The sequence below is a fragment of the Chiloscyllium plagiosum genome, chromosome 3, assembly GCF_004010195.1.
Source record: "Chiloscyllium plagiosum isolate BGI_BamShark_2017 chromosome 3, ASM401019v2, whole genome shotgun sequence".
NCBI classification, from domain to species: domain Eukaryota; kingdom Metazoa; phylum Chordata; class Chondrichthyes; order Orectolobiformes; family Hemiscylliidae; genus Chiloscyllium; species Chiloscyllium plagiosum.
Genome location: NC_057712.1, coordinates 78,327,207 through 78,350,581, shown reverse-complemented (window position 1 = coordinate 78,350,581; position 23,375 = coordinate 78,327,207). Strand labels below are relative to the sequence as shown.

Here is a 23,375-nt window from a genome sequence, read left to right as displayed (position 1 = left end):
AATAAAACCAGTAATTCAAATTAAATTAATGCCACATACTTCAGTGCACGAATTAATTCTACAAGGATATCCTTAACCATGATCAAAATACTTAAAGAACTTAAAATTTAACATCCTTGGCATCCGAAATAAAGGGTTCATCAAATTCATTGAGTCACTTTGTGGTATCATTAGGATCTCGCTAGACTAGAACAGGTCTCACTCTCTATCCACTAACTCTGAGGTTTTAAATTTTTTGAAGAGTCTGACAACAGTCTGTGCATTAAGAGCATGCAACAATTTGATGACAGAACAAAACATCAAGGCAGCAAAGTGAATATTTTCACTCTGTAAAGATTAATTTAGAACATCATCTGTCCATCTATCTCCTTCAGCATGAACATAATCCTTGAATAGCTTACTGCAGGACACATCCAAAGGTAAACCCTCTGGCATAACTATGATGTAAGTGGTCTTCCTTCACAAGCAGCTCTTGATCTCATTGGTCAAACAGATGAGAAACTATTTATGTGGGCTATAAAGATGTCTGGTACACAAACGGTCATCCCATGACTTCATTCCATTCTCATGGAACCATTATCACAGCCAAGGACAAAATTGTCATGAAACATGATTTTTGACATTGCTTTGTATTCGAAAATTATGATGGGCATTTGTTCTTTCAACCATGCAGGAGTGTACCACTGTGAACCCCACCTTATCATGTCCTATGCTTTTCAAACAAATTGCCATCACATGTTTCCACTGCACAGTTCATTGTTGAGTATTTTACCCATGTCGCCAATGTGACATAATGGAGACTTGTGTCTTTGCACTGTCTGTTAACAAATAGCTAGAACTAGCAAATTTGGCAAATCTTTTGTTAACTTTTGAGTGATCTTAAGTCTTCAATCAAAATATTTTTGCTATACAAACTGCAAATTGCTCTGAAACCTTCACTGGACTCTGGGTTTGATTTGGTCTATTTAAGCACATTTCTATGCAGTTAATTTCAGGAAATGATGTCACCATTCTGACAATTTTCAAATAGACATTCTGATGAATGCTTCTTCAGAGCTGACCAATGGCAGGTCACTGGTGCATTTGGCTTGGACAGCCTCTTCATGACAGATTCCTTCCCACTTGCAGCAGTTTTTCACCAATACAGAATTCCCTCCCTGCCTGACAAGTTAACAAATCTGAGAGAAAGTGAGGACTGCAAATGCTGGAGATCAGAATCGAGAGTGGGGTGCTGGAAAAGTAGAGCAGGTCAGGGAGCATCCGAAAAGAGGAGAATCGATGTTTCAGGCAAAAGCTTTTCATTAGGAAAGTTAACAAATCTCACGACTTCGAGCTTGCAACTACTTTAGAGTTTTTTTCTCCCGAGAAAGGTGATTGTTATTTGTCACTCAATACACATGGTCGGCCAAGCGCGGGCTTCTATTGGAAACTCATGCATCTTTCTGACAACACTGCACGTCACCTGCTTGATCACACATTACATATAAATGTGAGCTAAACATGCATTTCTGAAGTGAAAACGAAGATCAACCCCTACTGAAAATATAGGGTTGCTTAGCAGAAAAGGGGCTCTCAGACTTGCATGCTGAACATAAGCCTAAACATGAATTTTGGTGCTCGAAAAATGGGTTCATCTTATATACTCGGTCAATTTATATTCCATGATGTATGATAATTGGCTTTAAAATACACACAATACCCTTAATTCTCCCCAATTTGGGAACAGTGCAGAAATGATAATATCTCAAGCAGTTCATACCTTAACTTTAACAGCAGCATAATTTACCACCAGTTGCATACCTAAAGCAGAATTGGCATATAATAGTCATGTAAATACCACAGCTCTTCCTTTGTACCTTACTGAATACTTTCAAAACACATTATAATCAACCCTCTCCTTAGCATAACTCAGAAAAAACTTCCAGCGCAATTAAGCAATTTAAAAAACTTAAGAATTATGAAACAAAATGTCTTTATGCATTGTAAAGGGTTATTATCCAACACAAATAGCAGCATTACAAGAAACAAAAGCCGAGAACTGAAAAACAAGGGAAACGGAAGCTGGCACAATGCAGGCATAACATCTCATTACTTTTGTACATGAATACAATCCAACTATAGTCATTTTGATTTATGCAGATTATATGTAATCTCATGACACATCCTGTCATGTTAAAAATCTTGCATATTGCACACAATTCCTAGTCATATTTTAAATGCTCCAAGTTAGTATATCTTCCAAATCACTACAAGCATGCTGCAAGAGATTTGTTGACATATATAGACATTTTTTGAAAAAATGTTCCCCAAAAGCACGTCTCAGCTTTTCTGCTTTGGTACGTGATAACTTAGAAATAGCAATTTACGTCTCCAAGAAGCAAATATCTGCATAAAAGAAAGTAGTATTAGAATAGTTAGGTGGCTGTTTCCAGTCACTGCAGGCTTAATCAACGAAAGAATCCTTTTCTATGCTGCAGACCTCAAACTGCGCAACACTAACCAAAACAACAAGTACTAAATGCAATATGCGGTGCAGTGTTTTATTGTTATAAGAAAATAAGGAGTAGTGTGGGTCATATGAACCCTCAAGATAATTGTGCCATTTAATAAGATCATGGCCAATTGATAGCCTCAAATTTACTTTCCTATCCTCTCCTCTCCCTAAATCACCCAATTGTTTTAATTTAAAAAATCTATCTATTTCAGTCTGACCTATACTTATCATCCATACATTCAAAGCACTTTAGGCTAGGAAACTTCAAAGATTTCTAACATTTGAGTGAGAAAACTACACATCTTCATTCCCTTATCCCGAAGCTATGCACTCTTGTTCTAGACTTGCCAGTTAAGGTCATAATCTCATACTTGCCCAATTGAGCTGTTGCAGAATCGTAAATGCTTCAATTCGATTATTTCACAATTGTTCTAACCTACAGAGACTACAGGATGATTCCACTCAAATTTTTCTGACAGAAAAACCATCTCAACCTTAGTAAGTAATCTAAGTGTGTCTTAGTTGCAAACTCTCGTAAACATGTACTTTATATCCTTCCAGAGGTTCTGACACCAAATCTGTACAGCACTCTGGTTGCAGTTTCACAAAATCCTTCGACAAATGAAACAAGACATATTTACTTACAAAGTAAAGATTATTTTGGTATGTAGGGGAGGCAGTGGGAGATGGTGATGCTACTGTAATTGTCCTCCAGTTTCAGGCTAGTGTTCAAATCCCATCATTGCTTGTGATAGAATTTGAGTTCGATAAAATCTGGAAATAACACAAAATGCTCATCTAATGATAACCACGTACCACAGTTATCTTTCATAAAAAGAATCTGATTCACGAACGTTCTTTAGGAATGGAAATCTGTCATTCTAATCTGGCCTGCCTACACATAATTCATGAGCTACAGCAATGTGACTGACTCTTAACTGCCTTCTGAAATGCCAATCAAACCAATCAGTTCAAGGGCAACTATGGACGGGCAACAAACACCAGCCTTCCTAGCAATGCCCATACCCCATACAAGAATAAAGAAAATGCTGACCGAGTTTTCTTACTACAAACACACATAATCCATGCGAATATCAACATTTAATAGTCGCTCATCATATGAAGGGTTTTTCAATTCTTCTCAAGATATGAACCTTTCAATTCTCCACATTGTATTCCATCTGCCACTTTTTTTGCCTGTAAACATAACTTGCTTAAAGCACATCCTACATTCTCTTCACTGTTTACTTGCACACCCAGTTATCATCTTTATACTTGCATTTTAATACTGACTTAATATTTTAAAATTAATTGTCCTTGTGTTACCCCTAAGGGCATTCCAGTTCTAACCATAAAAAAAAGTATTCCTACCCACTTTTCTGGCTCTTAAACAACCTCTATACATGCTAATAAATTATTAACACCACAATACCGTAACTTGTGCAACAATCTTTCATATGGCCTTGTAAAATAATGTTGAAAATCTAAAATGTACAATATTCAATGGCTCCCCAATATCCATTCTGGTAGTTACACCTTGAAAATATCTTAATCCACCACTTCCTCCAGCAGCTCATTTCATAGACAAACCACCCTCTGTTTGAAAAAGTTGTCCCTTAGGTGCTTTTTAAATCTTTCCCCTTTCACCCTAAACCTATGCCCTCTAGTTCTGGACTCCCCCACCCAAGAGAACAGACCTTTTCTGTTTATTCTATCCAAGCCCCTCATAATCTTATCAACCGCTAAGGTCACCCCTCAGCTTCAGACACTCCAGGGAAATAACCCCAGCATATTCAGCCTCTTCCTAAAGCTCAAACCCTCCAACCCTGGCAATATCCTTGTAAATCTTTTCTGAAATCTTTCAAGTTTCACAACATCCTCCCGATAGGAGGGAGTCTAGAATTGCACACAATATTCCAAAAGTGACCTAACCAAAGTCCTGTACAGCCACAACATGACACCCCAACTCCTAGACTCAATGATCTGCACTGGTTAACTAGAGAAATATAGGTTTTCATCAAGGAAAACAAGGAAGCATATTTCAGGTATATACTGCAGAGATCAATTGAATCCTTAAAAGAGTATAATGGCAGTAGATGTATACTTAAGGGGGAAATCAAGAGAGCAAAAAGGGGACATGAGATAGCTTTGGCAAATAGGGTTAAGGAGAATCCAAAGAGATTTTATAAATATATTAAGGACAAAAGGGTAACTAGGGAGAGAATAGGACCCCTCAAAGATCAGCAAGGCAGACTGTGTGTGGAGTGTTGGAGATGGGGGAGATCCTAAACAAGTATTTTGTATCAGTGTTTACTGTAGAGAAGGACAAGGAGGATATAGAATGTGGAGAAATAGATGTGACATCTTGAAAGATGTCCATATTACAGACAAGGTGGTGCTGAATGGCTTAAAACGCATAAAGGTGGATAAATCCCCAGGACCTGATAAGGTACACCCTAGAGCTCTGTGGGAAGCGATGCTGGACTCCTTTAATTCAGCTGCAAGTAAGTCACTTTCTGACTCCACAACTCCCAAAATTTGTCCAACTGCAAGGTACTATGCAGGAGTAGACTGGAATACTTCCCATTTAGCTGGATTAGTGCAGCTTCAACAACAGTAAAGCAGCTACTCCAGGTCAAAGCAGCTCATTTGATTGGAACTCGATCCAGCATCAACATAGCCATGGCAGTGCACAGCATCTATAAGACACACTGCAACAACTCACCAATGCTTCTCCGGCAGCAGTTTCTAAACCCACAATTTCTATCACCTCAAAGGAAAAGGGTAGCATATCCATGGGACTACTCTGACATGCACAATCCTCTCCAAACCACACACCGCCCTGAATTGGAACTACAACACCAATTTTTCACTGTTACTGGGCCAGAATCCTGGAACTGACTTATTAACAGCATTGTCATAGCAGCTATACTATATGAACTGCTACAGTTCAAGAAGACAGCTCACCACCACCTCCTCAAGGACAGTTTAGGATGGACAATAAATGATGACGCAGCTACCGAGGTTACATCCTGTGGATGAACAAAAGACGAAAAACACACTACCACCCCTTCCTTAATTCAGCATGCTCCCAATAACTGATAACAGACAAATGGTCTTCAGTTCCTCATTTCCTTTCTCCCATTCTTTTCTTGAATTATGATGCCATATTCTAATTCACTAAGGCTTTTCAGAACCAAGGAAGTTTTGGAAGATGAAGCTCAGTACATCATCTACTTTTACAACCATCTCTTTTAGAACTCTACAGGTGAAGACAGAAAAGTCTAAGAAATTTGTCAACTTTCATTCCCAGTATTTTCTCAATGACTACTTCTTTACCAATACAGAGAACTGTAAGTTGTTCACTCTCATTAGGCAATTGGTTCACCACTGAGATATTACTGATGTCTTCTACTTTGAAAAGAAACACAAGCTTTTGTTTAGCATCTCCATCTTTTTACTTATTTCTCATTTTACTTTCACCAGTCTTTGTCTAAGGGACTAAAGATTAACTTTGCTACCTTCGCACTTACTACACATTTGAAATCTGAAATTCTGAAACTTTATATTTGGCCAGTTTACTCTCATGTCCTGTTTTTGACCTTCTCAGCTTTTTGGTCATCTTTTGGTGCTGCCTAAAACTTCCTAGTCCTTAGACTCACCACTCCTCCTGGCAATATTTTAAGCTTCTTATTTCATTGGCATACTATTTTTTAACTCTGTAGTTAGCCACAGGTGAATGTCTTTTCTTGTGTAATATTGATTCATTGAGAACTATGAAATACTTATTTAAACATCATTACCCACCACCATGGGTTTTCAGTGTAATTTTCCATTCTACCTTAGCCAACTCACTCTCATACCTGTGTATTCAATTTCATTTCAGTCTAATACTTCAGTCATACTATAATCACTATTTCCCAAAAGATATCTTGTTGTAAAATTACAACTCAACCCTATGCCATTATACAGAACATTGTCAAAATATCCTCTGCCATCGTAACGGATTGTTCTCAAGATCCATCTAAAGTACAAACTACTTAACCACTTTGATTAATAAGACTGAAATACAATCTGCTGCTCAATAAAAAAGTTGACCAATTTATTCACCATGCTCTACAATACTGTTGGATAATGGATTGTATTGGCAGAACAAATGGTCAGCATATGTGCTCATTTACAAACCAAGAAGGTTAGCATGATCAAGCTAAACGGATGGTCAAGAGTTGCAAGCAAAAGCCTACACCTGGCAGATTGGTAGTGTTGCAAGGTGTTCAAATAACATTCCAGAAACTACCATATATCAAAGGTGATCAAGCAAAAATTTGCCAGTCCTCTCCTTCACCCCCATGAACTGTTTTTAAGCCTGAAATGCTCGAGTGATCTGATTGCAACTTAAAGGAAGAGTAACTAAATTAATTACTAAGAAGGCTGCAATCAAAGTGACTTTGACCAAACACTGCATATCTGTTCTATGGAAAAGATTTTACGTTTTGACAGAATAATATATAGGTAACGTACATTAGCTGTGGATAGTTTAACTTGTAGTTGAAATACATCCAAGTAAACAATTAAAGTTTGAATTCTGTCTCGTGGTTTATTTGTGTTCTTCGTAAGCTAGCGCCTGGAACTGATTTTTTCTTTTCCTTTATTCTTTCATGTGATTTGTACATCAGTTTGAGAAGTCATGAAAATGCATGGCACATAGATCACAAGGAAAACAGAAAAATAAAAGAGGCGGCATTTCTTGACTTTACCTAAGTGTCAATGAGTAAGTAAAGCAAATGTCAATGAAGTGTGTGTTTAAATGACAAGCACAATGCTGGAGGTCTGGAATCACATGTAGGCTTTACCAGGTGTGAATGGCAAATTTCCTTCCCTATAGCACGAGTGAGATTAGATTAGTTACAGTGTGGAAACAAGCCCTTCGGTCCAACAAGTCCACACCGACCCTCCGAAGCGCAAACCACGCAGACCCATTCTCCTACATTTACCCCTTCACCTAACACTACAGACAATTTAGCATGGCCAATTCACCTAACCTGCACATTTTTGGACTGTGGGAGGAAACCGGAGCGCCTGGAGGAAACCCATGCCTGGAGGAAGCCCTGAAGAAGGGCTTATGCCCGAAACGTTGATTCCCCTGTTCCCTGGATGCTGCCTGACCTGCTGCGCCTTTCCAGCAACACATTTCCAGCTCTGATCTCCAGCATCTGCAGACCTCACTTTCTCCTCCGGAAACCCATGCAGACATGGGGAGAATATGCAAACTCCACAGAGTCAGTCGCCCGAGGCGGGAATTGAACCCGGGTCTCTGGCGCTGTGAGGCAGCAGTGCTAACCACTGTGCCACCGTGCCGCCCACTTGATGGATTTTAATAATTATTGATGGCTTCAGAGTTACCGTTACTGATTAATGTTTAATTCCAGATGTGATTTATTTAATCTAAACTATGGGGAGAATTAAACCCATGCCCCCAACTGCCCAGGCCTCTGGATTAATACTCCAGCGATATTACCCGAGAGTAATAAGTATCAGCTACAGGTTGGGGACCCAGAAGAGACAAAAGCACATAGTACGATTCAGCCTAATAAAAAAACCTAGGAGAAAAACGGATGAAATTATTGCGATATGCCATGCAGACAAAATACTCTGCTGAGGGACAGCATGTATTCAACTGTCCCAAGCATTCAGTGCACAGGGCTTAGGAATGAATGCAGAAGCCAATTTGTAAACAGCCGAGTTAGTAACCTCACAGGCAATGTAAAGATTTGCTTAACATAAATTGGAGCTGAAAGCTAAAGCAAGTGATAGGTTGCTGGACTGATTACTGAAGAATGAAGGGGAGTGTGAAAATATGAGAGGGAGCACGCAATACTGTGTACACACAAACAATACTTGATGAGACGACAATATTTAACAAGTTGAAGACAGGGAAAAATACAGTTGGAAGGATAACAGCCAATAGCAATCAGCAAACAATATTGTAGATGTAGAAAATAAAAATGTACAGTATAGAAACAAGCAGCCATGTGAAATGGACATTTAGATCATGCAGCAGTCAATGGTCACTCTCAGAGAAGAACTGGATCTAAATGACCAGGCTACAAAGCAGAAAAAACGGACATAGTTGTCTTACCAAGAATGGTTCCGGAAATGTTATAATCTTTAGATCAGGATCAACTGGAAATAATAAGATGGGCACATAAAGTGTAATCATAAATTAAAATGGGGCATTACACTTTAGTTATAAGCAAAACCATACAACTACAATAGCAAGAGGTATCGGTCTAGATTAGATGGAGTATGCACCAACAGGCTTATGTTCGAAACATCAACTCTCCTGCTCCTCTGATGCTGTCTGAATGGCTGTGCTTTTCTAGCACCACACGCTTCGACTCTGATCTCCAGCATCTACAGTCCTCATTTTCTCCTAGTTGATTATAACCAACAGCCCTTCTGTTTTCCTACTTCCTCCTGCTTTATGTTCTATATATTATGACTTCTCCAAATATCCAAAAATGTCAGCATGGATTCAACCTTCGGAGTTTTCCTCCATCGCTTACTGCACTGAGGTCTCCCAAGGTCTCTTAATTTCGTAAAAGATAACTTGGATTGATTATTGACAAGCTCTTTTGCCTCATAAAGATTCTACCTTTGATAACATTCACCTACCATTCACGTCTTGAGCCTTCACACATACCTTCTGTTGATGATTAATCAGGCCCTTCTTTCCCAATATTATTTCAAACTGTCCTCAATGTTTACTTCGATAAGAAACATCTTACCTCGAGCTTTTGAAATTAACTTGCATATGTTTCAGTTTATGCAGCTTGTCCACTCTCAGTTACCAAGTTTAAAATTGTTCACAAGGCTTGTGAACAAATTGTTATGACTACTTAATCCAAAGTCTTTGTTTCTTTTCAATCTCGTGAATTATGGCATGATTCAATAAATAACTTCTATGCTACTTTTACAACTGAAATAAACAAGATTAAATGAAAATATACAGCTTTGCAGCTTGACTATGTTCTGTGTGAAGGTCACAGACCCAAAAGGCAACTTGGGTTTTTGGTCCACAAATGCTAACACACCAAAGTATTTCTAATCTATTGTGTTTTTATGTAACACCATTTACAGGTCCAAGTTGGTCAAACCAATAGCCAAGAGTTACAAACAAAATCTTATATGATAGACCTGGATATCTGGGTCATTGGTAGGCCTTTGGTGCCAGATTTTGAGAGCTGCTATGCAACAGTGGTAGTCAAACAATCATTGGCAGAAGCCACACCCTCATCGCATCTATCAACTGTGAATAGGTCTGAAGAGCCTTTTGTTGCACAATGGATGTGTGACCTGGTCAGTCACTAATTTAAACACTTGTCAGTGTCTGTAAGTATTCTGTATACTTAATGTTTGATGGGTCAAGTGCTGTTTAAGTTTTTATATTGTCACATACAGGTACAATGCATTCAGATAGGACAGTGTAACTTGGATAAAAGTACATTAGCACTTGAGTTCATCATGAAATTGAAATAAATACAAACACACAATTGGGGTTTAAGTCCTGTCTTGGCGTTAATAAACTTTGTATATGTATATTTGTAACAAGTAGAGGCTACATATATGAAAATTAAAGCAAATCAGTGTGTTGGCTTGGCTTTGCTATAAGCTCCTCCTATTAACACACTGCCTAACAGCACAATGACTGTTCGTGCACTACAAACTACTCACATCAACACCTGACTCAATACTAGTTTACAGAGCGAACCTACTTCCTGCTCCTCCAATTGTTTTCAAGATTACCCTTTGCTTTACAATTTTATCTGTTTCAATGGAATTAAACACCTTAAACACAGAATTTTCCTAACCATGGTCATGTATGGTAGCCCTTAACTGCCTGGCTCACTGCCACATCTGCTTGCTGCTAGTCACGAGCCAGACATTTACCACCTCCCAAAAAAAAAAGGGATATAACCAACCAGTGGGCGGCACGGTGGCACAGTGGTTAGTACTGCTGCCTCACAGCGCCAGAGACCCGGGTTCAATTCCCGCCTCAGGCGACTGTATGGAGTTTGCACGTTCTCCCCGTGTCTGCGTGGGTTTCCTCCGGGTGCTCCGGTTTCCTCCCACAGTCCAAAGATATGCAGGGTCAGGTGAATTGGCCATACTAAATTGCCCGTAGTGTTAGGTAAGGGGTAAATGTAGGGGTATGGGTGGGTTTCGCTTCGGCGGGTCGGTGTGGACTTGTTGGGCCGAAGGGCCTGTTTCCACACTGTAATCTAATCTAATCTAATCTAATCTAATCATAACAGCCTCCTGGATTTAAATGTCCAAGTAAACATCATGCTCCTTGATACCCCTATAATATCTGCACTTTGAAATCTATCTAAACATATCTAAAGTTCCTCAAGATAACAAACAGCAGATGTGTATATGGATGTTTACCTGAGATTGCAAAGATCTCCAAAAACTTTCAAAACAAAAAGCAGTTTCAGCAGGCCAGCAACAATGCTATTTGAAAATAGCCACTGTTTCATTTATTAAATCAGTCTACGTATTTAATGAATTCATCTTAAAGTTTTCAAAATAAATATCTGAACTAGTTTAAGATGCAAGTAGGATAAATTACATATTTATCTCTAACACAAATAAGTAGGGGCAATGAAGACAAGCAGTAACTACTTCCATCTGTGCCCAAGTTCCCATTTGCCCAAATTCATAACTTTTGCCCTCTGCAATGCATTGTTTTGTTACTATATGGTGTTGAATTTTCAAACGTATCTTTCAGGAAAAGAAAATCTTTCAATTAGTAGCAACACAATAAAACAGGCTCAGTAAATGAACTTTACTCACTCAAAATGTATAACACGTGACGGTAACTACAGTCTGCAAGTGTGCTGGATACATACTCTCTTCCTTAGCAATATCTTGCTCAACCAAGTGAAATGCAGATACTTTACAAAATTGATAACAGCAAAATGATGTCTAGGTAAAACTTAGCAAAAACACTGTACTGAAAAATCAGTGTTTTAAACCTTTGGGTCTGGTGACGCAAAACATTAACACTGATTTTTTTTTCTTAGATGCTACCAGACCAGTTGAGCTTTTCCAACAATACCTGCTTTTGTTTCTGATTTATAGCATCCACAAGTCTTTCTGTTTTTAAAAACACTGAACTGGTGCGGCCACATCTGGAGTATTGTGTGCAGTTTTGGTCGCCATACTATAGGAAGGATGTGGAGGCACTGGAACGGGTGCAGAGGAGGTTTACCAGGATGTTGCCTGGTATGGCAGGAAAATCGTATGAGGATAGGCTGAGGCACTTGGGGTTGTTTTCATTGGAGAAAAGGAGGTTTATGGGTGACTTGATAGAGGTATACAAGATGATGAGGGGTTTAGATAGGTTGACAGTGAGAATCTTTTTCCACGTATGGAGTCAGCTATTACAAGGGGGCATAGCTTTAAATTTAGGGGGTGTAGGTATAGGACAGATGTTAGGGGTAGGTTCTTTACTCAGCGAGTTGTAAGTTCATGAAATGCCCTGCCAGTAGTAGTGGTGGACTCTCCCTCATTATGGGCATTTAAGCGGGCATTGGATAGGCATATGGAGGATAGTGGGCTAGTGTAGGTTAGGTGGGCGCAACATTGAGGGCCGAAGGGCCTGTACTGCGCTGTATTCTTCTATGTTCTATGTTACTTCATAACAGTCATGAAAAAATATGGACTCCAAGTTGGTCAACATGAATGACTTCACTAATTTTTTTTAAAAACTTCCCATTTTTTCTTTTAATTATCTGTTTCACATTTGAATTGAAGACATCAGAGATAGTTACCAATCCCAAAGATGGCAAGGAAGCTTTCACCACAAACAACCCATTAACTTGACGTAACGTTTTGACGCATTTTATGTAATGTATATATGAAATGTATAATTAGAACTTTTGTTTTGAAAGGGAGGAGTTACAAATTTTAGTTGCACAAAGCTAAAACTTTACAGATATAAATATGACACACAACCAGTTTAGAAGACAGTACTTCATCAAACTCTGCATAATTTCAGCGAATAGCCAGTGAGGGATTCTGAACTGAAGCAAGGCTCCGAAATCAGAATATACTGGTATGTTTTATCTTCAACTTTACAGTAATGTTGACTTGGGAAAAGATCAACAAAGGCAGAGATTAACGTTTTGTGTATGTTTGCAGTAAATTACCATAACAGTTTATTGTACAGAGTACGACAATGAATAAATCAGTGTGCCCTGTACACTTCACATTTCTGTCATGGGATGTAAACAGGTAAGATTGACAAAACAGCACACATGCAGCATTAAGGTATTAAGCAAAATTTAGTCTGAGTAACATTAAATTCCTTATCAAAGACCTTATAGCTAACACTAAGGTCATACATAAAGCAGTACAAAAATATTTTCTTAAATTGTGTATCCATATTTAAATTTCACAGTAACTTCAATAATTCCACTCAACTGTTCAGTTCTTGAAATAGTACTAAATACAGTTAAGCTAAATTACTTTTTCATTTTAAGCTTGTCATGGCTTTATTCACTCCTTACAGATCTGATCAACAACCATGGTTTCAAATCAAATCACTATTTTTCTGGTATTGCTTACACTGAATGTGATCCATGGAATGGGATACAATGCTGCATATCAGCGTCGCGGTTATGGTCGTAAGTTTAACTTAATATACTAAACCTTTACTGGTCTGTGTAAGATAATGCTGCAAAATGAGACATGCCTATATTGTATAAGGTGGTTGCTGGCTTTATTTGTAACTTATTTAAATTAGTTAAACATATGTGTACATTTATTATATACTGTACACTTCTTTAAAATGTTTAGGTGAAATGTGCAGACAAAAAATGCAAAAAGTGTTCCTTGCTGTACAAGTTTCTTTGACCTCTTCAATTCATTGTGAAAACCTCTCATCTGCTTCCTTGCTTCTATGTCAATCATTTATCAAACTTTTTCTCACTTTCTTGTATCTTCGGCTTTTAGCATACAGACATGTGCACGCACTATCTTGCGCAGGCATCATTTATACATACAAAAATTTAGTTGTGAGATTCAATATATGCATATTTATCTGCAAAATATTGAAATAACAGTGCATTCCATATCTACATTATACAGTATAAATGCATACACATTAACATTTCAGAAAAGATTCAGTTTCCAGACACACATACAAATATGCACACATTACACAAACACACATCATTAGTTAATGGAACCTATCTTCACTTTGCTCATTTTGGTTTGACAGTAGATATCTATTTTAATTCCCAGCCATTCTTAAGTGGGAAAAATTATGGACAGAGCCCATTGAACTTTAACAATATATGGTAATTTTTACAAAGCAAATGTATGCAGGGAGAAAGGGAGACCAATGTCTTAAAAGTAGGGAAGTTGGAAGCACTTGGAGCAGACAAATGGGTGAATTAGATGGAGCAAAACCTCAGGGTACAAAACTTAGACTTGGTGCTGAGAGATTTAGGGTGCTAACATTGTGGTTGCGTTATTCTGTTGCCACTTCCTGACGCCATCATCCATTTTCAAGTTTTCTAAACAATATTCTCAATGCATGCTGCATCTACATGTGTGGGTTAAACCTCTTCTTATCTTTCTCTCATGCTGCTCTAGACTGGCCACTTTCCAAATGTACCTCCATTGAAATCCAGGATTAGTTAATTGATACAGCTGGTAAAGACTCATGCAAATCATTTACTCAGTACAATCCTGGACATAATGCATTTTGATTGCAATACCTTTTCGGCAAAGCAAGTTTTAGGTTTCATAAATAATCCAAAAATTCACATCTCACACCTCCAATATTAAAATGTATTTGTTTTTACGAATACTAGTGAAAGTATCCATTAAATGTTTTCCCACTTCAGGTGTTTTAATACATTGAACAAGTAGCAAGATACAAGATACAGTTACATTTACACACATTTTCTGTTTGATCATGCTATGATAGTTTGTACAATTTATTTGACAAATGATCTGATTATGAAATTAGATGAATAATAATATTAAAGTTAAAGTTGACCAGATAGTGCTACGCAATCCTAATCACAATCTAATTCTATGAGTGATACCACAAGCAATCTACTAACATATGTGTACAGATAAAAGCAAAGCACACTGAATGCATGCAACTCCTTAACATTTAAATCTAAGTATTGCTGATTTGCTCAGTTGCACATTAATAAGAAAATATTCCTTGCTTTGTATGGAAGAGAATGGTGAATGCCTAAAAATGACTGCCTACAGTTACTATTCATACCGTATGTATTACAGCTGTATTTATTGTAAATATAAAATGAAGCAATTTATCACAAATGTAGAATAGTATTTAATATTTTCTGAAAAATGTAAAATAGCATTTACCATGGAAGATATTTGACTACCAACCTCAAGGGTGAAAAATAGGAGTATTGAGATCCAAAAAGCAGGGTTTTTTTTTAAAAGGATTTGTTTCTATAATGTTAAGTAGTGCACAAAACATAAAGTTTCAAATTTTGAGGTGATAATGAAACCTATAAAAATGTAGTACAATTAAACAATGCAGTTTGGAATAGAAACTCAGACTTCCCAGTAATGTCAGTTTTCCTGTCTTCAATCAAAAAACTATTTAAACTAGCTGTAATAAAATGGTATAAAAGGGTGGGCTACAATTTGCAAAAGGTGACAAGGTTATGACTGATTCCAAGCTAGGCCACTGAATAAGAACCAAACCTAATTTTCAATTAGTTAAAAAAGTCTTGGGTGAATCTGGCACCTTAACTCAAATGTTAATAGGTGGAAAAATTATTTGAAATAGCAGTTTTTGTTTGGCTGCTATATATAAAAAAAAACTGGAGGTCAGACATATCATTGGGTTAGGGGTGGGAGAGAGAAACTGAGATGACGTTTAAGCTGAATCTGACAGTTCTTCAGAACTGACAAAAAGAAATTTATAAAGAAACTTTACTCTGATCAGCCAATCCCATACCTGACCATAATCTTTAAAAGAGGCATCTGATCCCAAAAGAGGAAAGTGTACAAAAACCTTCACCCCAATGGCATCACCTTACTTGGTTTCCAAACAAAATAAATGTGAACCGATTAAAACTTAATTAAATCATTATAAGAATGATCCATGCTGGCATTTTAGTTCCTGTACATTTAGTTCCTGTAAACAAAACAACTGGTTAGTCTTCAAATGCTTTGCGACGTTTTACATGATATTCATTTGGCTTTTTATGCTATTTTCCAGAGTCTGATAGTGCTTATAATGCCATTTCTTAAAGCTCTGTGTGCATCTAATGTGCAGATAGTATTGCAACTAATTAGAGTAGGTGACTTTGGTTTTAAGTTTTAATTGTACTCTTTAAAGGAATATCTGATGCAGATGAATGTCGTTGCAAAGGTTTTTTTAACTTATTAAATGTCAAATTAAAATCATTAAATATTTTAAGATTCATTGAATATTGTTAATGATTTTCGAAAACAGGGAGTGGTTCAGACGAAGATGATTCCTACAGTTCTGAAGGTAAGTTGAAAAATACTATTGGATCCTCAGTCAAACAATAAAGATGCTGCAGGTAAAACAAATCTCATTAATTTGTTAAGAATACTGAAGAGGTGGAAAAATATATAAAAGTTTCAACTAAATAAAAAACTCAATTAATTCATGGCAGATTACTCCAGCATATTGTAGTGTTCTTAACCAACTTAACTAATAATAATTGAATCAAATTGAATTGAATGTCACGTGTACCAAGGCACAGTGAAAAGCTTTGGCTTACGAGCAATACAGGTAGATCACAGAGTTAAGTAGCGTAGATAAGTAAATAATAGGTAAACAGCAGCAAAAATTTGAAGCCAGAAAGAAAAAGTACATTTGATTCTCTTACATGAGTAATTACTGTCAAACATCCCAGGATGGATTTGAATACATATCAGATGTAATTAGTGATCATTGAATTCTGCTGGAATTACCCTATCTATTGAATGTGACACACCTTTGTAAAAATAGTTCAAGTACTTCTGTACACCCTATAACTCGAGTTATGAACTTCATTTTTCTTTACCAGAAGAAAAAGCTGCCTTCAATTTTGTCCAGAATTGAGAGAATTTGTTTATGCTCTAATTGGTAAATGGAAATACTTGATGATGAATAAAAAAATTAAATCAGATAAAACATAGAAATAAAGATGTAAAAGGTATTATTTTTAACTGCACAAAGTGTGGGAAGAAAACGAAATTAATTAAAACAAACTCGAAAATCTTAAAAAATTAAATAAATTAGAAAAACTGAAAAATAAAATGATTGAAGACATGAGATAAATTATCCAACATGTCTCAGAGTAGCAAAATTAAAGAATGAGCCTCAATGAGGGATATTAATCAGTAAATTATTTTCCAGCAGAAATTGAAATAAAAATATGCAGAGCAACAGGAAAAGTAAAAGCAAGTTTTTGCTAAGCTTTAATTTCAGCACCAAGGTTAATGACTGAGAACAGCAAGGGACAAATACCACAACTGCATGCAGCCACAGCCTGTAAATATATTGTAGCAGATATCATTCTCTCAGATAAGACTGAGATACTTAATTCCAAAACAAAAACACAATATTAGCTACAAGTGTTTTAAGTTCTGACAGTTTAAAATCATTCATAAAGCAAACTTATTCCATTTGAGTTCAATTGTGGCAGCCCATGCATTTTGTATACAGAATGTATAGCTTTCTGATGTTAAGCAGTAAGTTATGGAGTCTATCGGCGTCAAGCTATTTTATCACAATGGATATTATGTCTGTGTGCATGTGCCTGCAGGAGGGGATAGTCCAGGTGGGCATGAGATGGTGGTGTTGAGGTATGGTATGTGGCTGTTTTAGGGTGGGAGGAGTGTTAATTGCTTAGGCTTCATCGTTAAAATAAAGAAAAATTTCTAAGGGACAAGTTACAAGTTAGAAAGGGAGAGAAAACGGTAATAGATCTTTGGGAGACTAATTGCGACACTGCAGGAACAAAAAATAAAAATCAAGCTGGATATACTGTGACTATGATTAGCCAGGTTAAGAATGGAAGAATGTGAAAGAGCAAATAAGAGAAGCAAAGACAAATTATAAGACATTGGCAGCCAATGTAAAGGTGAATCTCAAAATCTTCTTTAGGCAGTAGAAGAGTGAAATGAGGAGGAGCTTGGCAGAGAAACGTTAAGGTATTCAATTAATACTTTGCATCTATCTTTAGCAAGGAGGTAGCTGTAACCCAGGCCAGGGTGACAGAGGAAGAAATTCAGCAATGAGAAGGATTCAACACTGATAAGGAATCAGTTTTGGATAGACGATTGCTACTTAAAGTTGATAAGGAACCAAGACCAGATGAGATGCATTCAAGGATATGGCAGGAAGTGAGAGTGGAAATCACAGCAGTTTGGGCCATAGGCTTTCAGTCCTCCCTAGACTCAGGGAAGACTGGAGAATTGCAAACATGAAATTCTTATTCAAAAATGCTTGCGAGGATGCACCCAAATATTATAGATTATCAGTGTTGGAAATACAATTAGGAACAATTATTCAGCATAGAATTTGAAGAAGCTACATTGAATAGGAAGAGCCAACATGGTTCCCTAACGAGGACATTGTGTTCATTTTTGAAGAGGTAACAGAAAGCGCTGATGAAGGCAATGCTGCTGTTATGGTGTACATGGACTTTCAATAGCATTCGCTAGATTGTCACAGAACAAACTTGCAAAAAAAGTTACAATTCATGGTATATAAATGGCAGTGGCAACATTTACTGAATAATAGAAAAAAAGTCATGGTCGATGGATATTTTTGGTTAGGGAAAGTTCGTATTTGGTTCCTCATCAGTCAATATCAGAACCCTACTTTTCCTGATAAATTAAGGATCAAGTTGTGTGTGCTGGGAAAAATTTCAAGGTCTGCAGGTGATAAGAAATTTGAAAGCATTATAAACTGAGAAAGGCAGCATAGAACTACAAAAGTTGGTGGAATGCGCACATTGGTGACAGACGAAGATTAAATGCAGAGAACTACGAGGCAACATGTAACAGCAGAAAGAACAGGTACAGATAATAAAGTAAGAGGTATAATTCTAAAAAGGGTTCAGGAGCATAAGGATGGTTATAAATGTACTCAATGAAAGCGGCACAACAGAGACAGCGCAATTAATAAAGCACTCAATATCTGGAATTTTATTAATAGGGGCATAGAGGAAGAGAGGTTATATTGTCAGCCAAGAGGTTATGCTGAATTTGCATAAGACACTTGCTGACCTCAGGTGAAGTATTGCGTACAGTTCTGGATACCACACCATAGGAAGCCTGTGAGAACACTGATGGAAATGCAGAAGAGGATTTACAAGAATTGCTCTAGAGATGTGAAACTTCAGTTATAAGGATTGTGTGGAGGGGCTGGGGCTGTTCTCCTCGGAAAGAAGGTAGTTAAAAGGAAATTTAATAAAAGTTTTTAAAATCAAGAGGGTGCAGAATAGAGAAGGAAAAAAATAATCCCATACCTGAAAGGACCAAGAATAGTTTAAAGTGATTTACAAAAGCAGCAAATGTGAGATAAAAATAACCTTTTCTAGACAAGTGGCTCAGATTTGGAAAGCAATGCCTGAAAGTGTGTGGAGGAAGGTTCAATTGAGACATTTAAGCAAATGTAAGATGATTACATAAATGTAAGCAATGCGTAAGAATATGGGGAATCTGCAGAGAATAACACTATGCCAAGTTGCTCATTTGGAGAGCCAGTCTCGACACAATGGGGCTGAATGGCCTCATTCCATGCTATGACACTTCTGTGATTTTTTCCATAATGTAGGATAGGCTTTAGAGGAGCAACGTCAACGTATGCACAAATGTGACATGAGAGACAATTTACCACAGAAAATTGAGGAGAAACTATTCAGTCCTTTAATTCTGGTCCACCACTCAGTATGATTACTGTTGACTATCCAATTTCGTACCCTGTGCAGGTTTTCTCCCCATACCCTCATGATCCATTTTCCTTCAAGAAGTATAGCTCCCTGAAAATGCTTCCACAGCCTTACGTGACTTTTGTTGCAACCATGTCAGTGCTGTAAATGGAAGAAAATCTTTCTCTGAAAGATTCAGTTATGGAGATGAGGGGAAAAGGTGAACATGGATATTTATAGAAGAAAAGCAGGTTGAGCAATTACATTCCAGATCAAAGCAGTCAATATGCTTTTTAAAAGAAAACAGGGAGTGGTACTGATTCTGACGTGGACATGAGGACAGGTCTGGAAGATAAGTGAACACTTGAAATGTCAGCCGCTATGGAGGCCTGGATAGGTAGATAAATGGTCAACCCACAAAACCCTGACTACTGCTACTGATAGAATGAATTTGCAATGCCCACCCATCAACAACTTGTAATATACTGTGGCTAACATTAAAAAAAGTGCCAATAATTTGGGAAAAAAACTTTAAATTTGAAGACTAATATTATAATATTTTATACCACTATATAAACTTGGGAGTAATTTAACATTAGTGATCTATTTATATTTAGGTTGTGATATCAAATGCAATACCTGAACAGATTTATAGAAAACACTAAAACAATAAATCTGCTATTTGAAAAATGTTGGGTGGATTCAATTCACTCTTTGAAATAATACAAAGTTAGATTCCAAGAAATATTAGGAATTTCCGTGGCAGTTAAGAATAGAAAGCAGTCAAGAAAACGCACAGTATCCTGACCTTTATTAATAGGGACATACAGTAAAGAGCAAAGAGATTATGTTGAATAATTCCTTTATGTTAAATAGAAAAATATAAAATTCTGCTTGCTCCTCACAAGGTGACTATGTGCAAGGTAAATGCAATTTACATTTAAATCACTCTGAAAACAAGAATCAGTATCATGTTAGGTCTGCAATGGGTTTGTAGTTATGGTATACTTTTTAAGCAGAATAAGTGTTTATTGTTTCATTAAAAGTCTGAGTTTATGCATGAAAAAGAGTGCCTGGCATTTGATGGAAGATTTCACAAACCCATGGTGTCCACCATGACCAGTTAAAATGAAAGTAGCCAACTAAAATGAATTAGCACGAAGATAGCAAATTCTAAACCATATTTATTTTTATTTTTATCAGAAGGAGTATCAAGAGGGCCACGCGGGCCACGAGGTTATCCAGGTCCACCAGGCCCACAAGGTCCACCGGGAGAACCAGGAGTCGGACTGAGAGGGGCTCCTGGTAGTACTGGGCCACGAGGACCACCAGGACAGTCATCTGCTGGGAAACCAGGTGCTCCAGGAGCATCAGGAAAGCCTGGTGCAAAGGGATCTCCCGGAGAGAAAGGTGACAAAGGAGCTACTGGGAAACCGGGAGAAAATGGCAGTACAGGACCAAGAGGACCTCCTGGCCCACCTGGATTATCAATTCCTGGTAAACCAGGTTCCCAAGGGGCACCAGGTCGTCCAGGATCACCAGGAGCACCTGGATCAAAAGGCAAGTCTGGAAGTCCAGGTCAACCAGGCCCAAAGGGAGAAAAGGGATCTGGAGCTCCAGGAGAACAAGGTGAAAAAGGTGAACCAGGACCAAGAGGGCCACCAGGTCCATCTGGACCAAAAGGAATAGGAAAAACAGGGTCTCCTGGTCCTCCTGGTAAACCAGGTTCCAATGGGGAGAGAGGTGCCCCAGGTTCACAAGGAAAGCCAGGAGCACAAGGCCAGAAAGGGTCACCAGGTCCACCTGGACAATCAAGAAACGGATCTCCTGGACCTAGAGGAGAACCAGGGTCACCTGGATCTCCTGGGCCAAAAGGCTCAGCAGGTCAAAAGGGAGAACCAGGAATGCCAGGCATTGGTAAACCTGGAAATCCAGGACCAAGAGGAGAGCGCGGCCCTGCAGGCTCAAATGGTTATCCTGGAGAAACTGGGAAAAAGGGAGAGCCAGGTCAACCTGGACCACAAGGACCACGAGGACCGTATGGCCCACCAGGTCAGGACGGTCCAAAAGGCAATCCAGGGCAAAATGGTGCACCAGGGCCAAAAGGCAATCCAGGGCCACCAGGACCACAAGGGTTTCAAGGATCAAAGGGACAACCAGGGCCAGGTGGTGCACCTGGAAAGTCGGGATCTCCAGGAATTCCAGGTAGACCAGGCTCAGAGGGTCCACAAGGACTTCCTGGTCAAAAAGGTGACCCAGGACTATCTGGAGCACCTGGTAAATCAGGTAGCCCAGGTTCACCAGGGGCACCTGGGTACCCTGGAAAAGAAGGAATGAGAGGGTCTGCTGGACCACAAGGTCCAAGAGGTCCAGCTGGAGATCAAGGATCTCCTGGAAATCCAGGAGAAAGAGGAGAGCCTGGTCCTCCAGGTCCTCCAGGTAACCCAGGTAATTATTATGGAAAAATATCAGGCAATATACCTGGTTCACCTGGACGGGAAGGACCTCCAGGTCCTCCAGGACGTCCTGGTCCACCAGGACCACCTGGAAAAGTTGCTACGCAATCAGAGAAACATAAGATACCAGCATTTACAGCCATCCTGTCTCATTCGTTTTCATCGACAGACCAACCAGTGGTGTTTGACAAAATATTAATTAATTCAAATGATAATTATGATCCATCTACTGGGATTTTTACATGCAAAATACCTGGCATATATCAATTTTTTTATCACATACATGTTAAGGGAGCAAGTGTTTGGGTTGGATTATACAAAAATGATGAAGCTGTAATGTATACATTCGATGACTATAAAAAGGATTATATCGATCAGGCCTCAGGAAGTGCTATAATAAGCTTACGTAAGAAAGACAAAGTTTACATTCAGCTATCTTCAGAAGAATTCAATGGTTTGTATTCATCTGAAAAGAAAAGTTCTTCCTTCTCAGGATATCTAATTGTTCCATCATGATGCATATCAACTGAAGAAAGTGCAACTCAAAATGGATGATGGAACTAAATTTATAGTGGCTTCCATGTGATTAAAAGACAAAAGAACTTGATTAAAGACATTTCGAAATAAAACAACGAACCTAAAACCGGTCAAAATAATGAGATTTTTTGCATATAATTGTGTTTTTAAGAACCATGTTTGTTCTGCTGCCATTATCCATGTCAATAAAATTACTAAAAACAAAATTCTCTGGCTATCATAGTGAAGCTTGTTGAATTTAATTTTAATTCTTAGACTTAAATTAATTATAATTATACAGTGAGTTGAGAAAGCCAATCTAAAAGTCTCTGATCGTGTGTAGTTATGAAACAATTCCAGATGAAAGTATGTTTTTACAAGTTTCACAGAACTTATTAAGTTTAAAAGCACACAACACCAGGTTATAGTCCAACAGGACTAATTGGAACCACTAGCTTTTGGAGCGCTGCTCCTTCATCAGGTGGTTGTGGAGTATGAAATTGTAAGGTGTCTTAGAATCTTATATTCCACAATCACCTGCTGAAGGAGCAACGCTCCCAAATAAACCTGTAGGACTATAACCTGGTGTTGTGTGATTTTTAACTTTGCACATCCCAATCCAACACGGCATCTCCAAATCTTTATTAACTTTATCAGACTTAGTGCACAAAACTGATACATACAATAGGCAGTGGATCAATCTGTTCACTCAACAATACCAGCTTATTAACTAAAGTAAAAACAGAAACATACTCCTTGGGGTTACAAAGAGGAGTCAGTTTGGACTACCAACAACTTTGTTTTTAGTTTCAGATCTCCAGCATCTGACATTGCTTTTACCAGCTTATTAACTTTTACTAGTTACTTCTCCTCTAGATGGTCAGTGGTATCTCTGAGTTCCAAGTGGCTTTAATGAAAATTAGGAGGCACAGATTTAATAGGATCTGTAGTATC

The 23,375-nt window shown here is 38.0% G+C and overlaps 2 protein-coding genes across 2 annotated transcripts in view; one reads left to right on the top strand and one right to left on the bottom strand.

Moving 5' to 3' along the window:
• Positions 1–23,375, bottom strand: part of nt5dc1 (5'-nucleotidase domain containing 1) — a 575,653-nt gene that overhangs the window by 472,016 nt on the left and 80,262 nt on the right. The gene's annotated exons all lie outside the window — the stretch shown is intronic.
• On the top strand, positions 12,558–22,421 carry LOC122545899 (collagen alpha-1(X) chain-like). The gene is made up of 4 exons (XM_043684776.1): positions 12,558–12,614; positions 13,071–13,185; positions 16,014–16,052; positions 20,653–22,421. The coding sequence occupies exons 2-4, from the start codon at positions 13,086–13,088 to the stop codon at positions 22,419–22,421; spliced, it is 1,908 nt and encodes a 635-aa protein (XP_043540711.1). The 5' UTR covers positions 12,558–12,614; positions 13,071–13,085.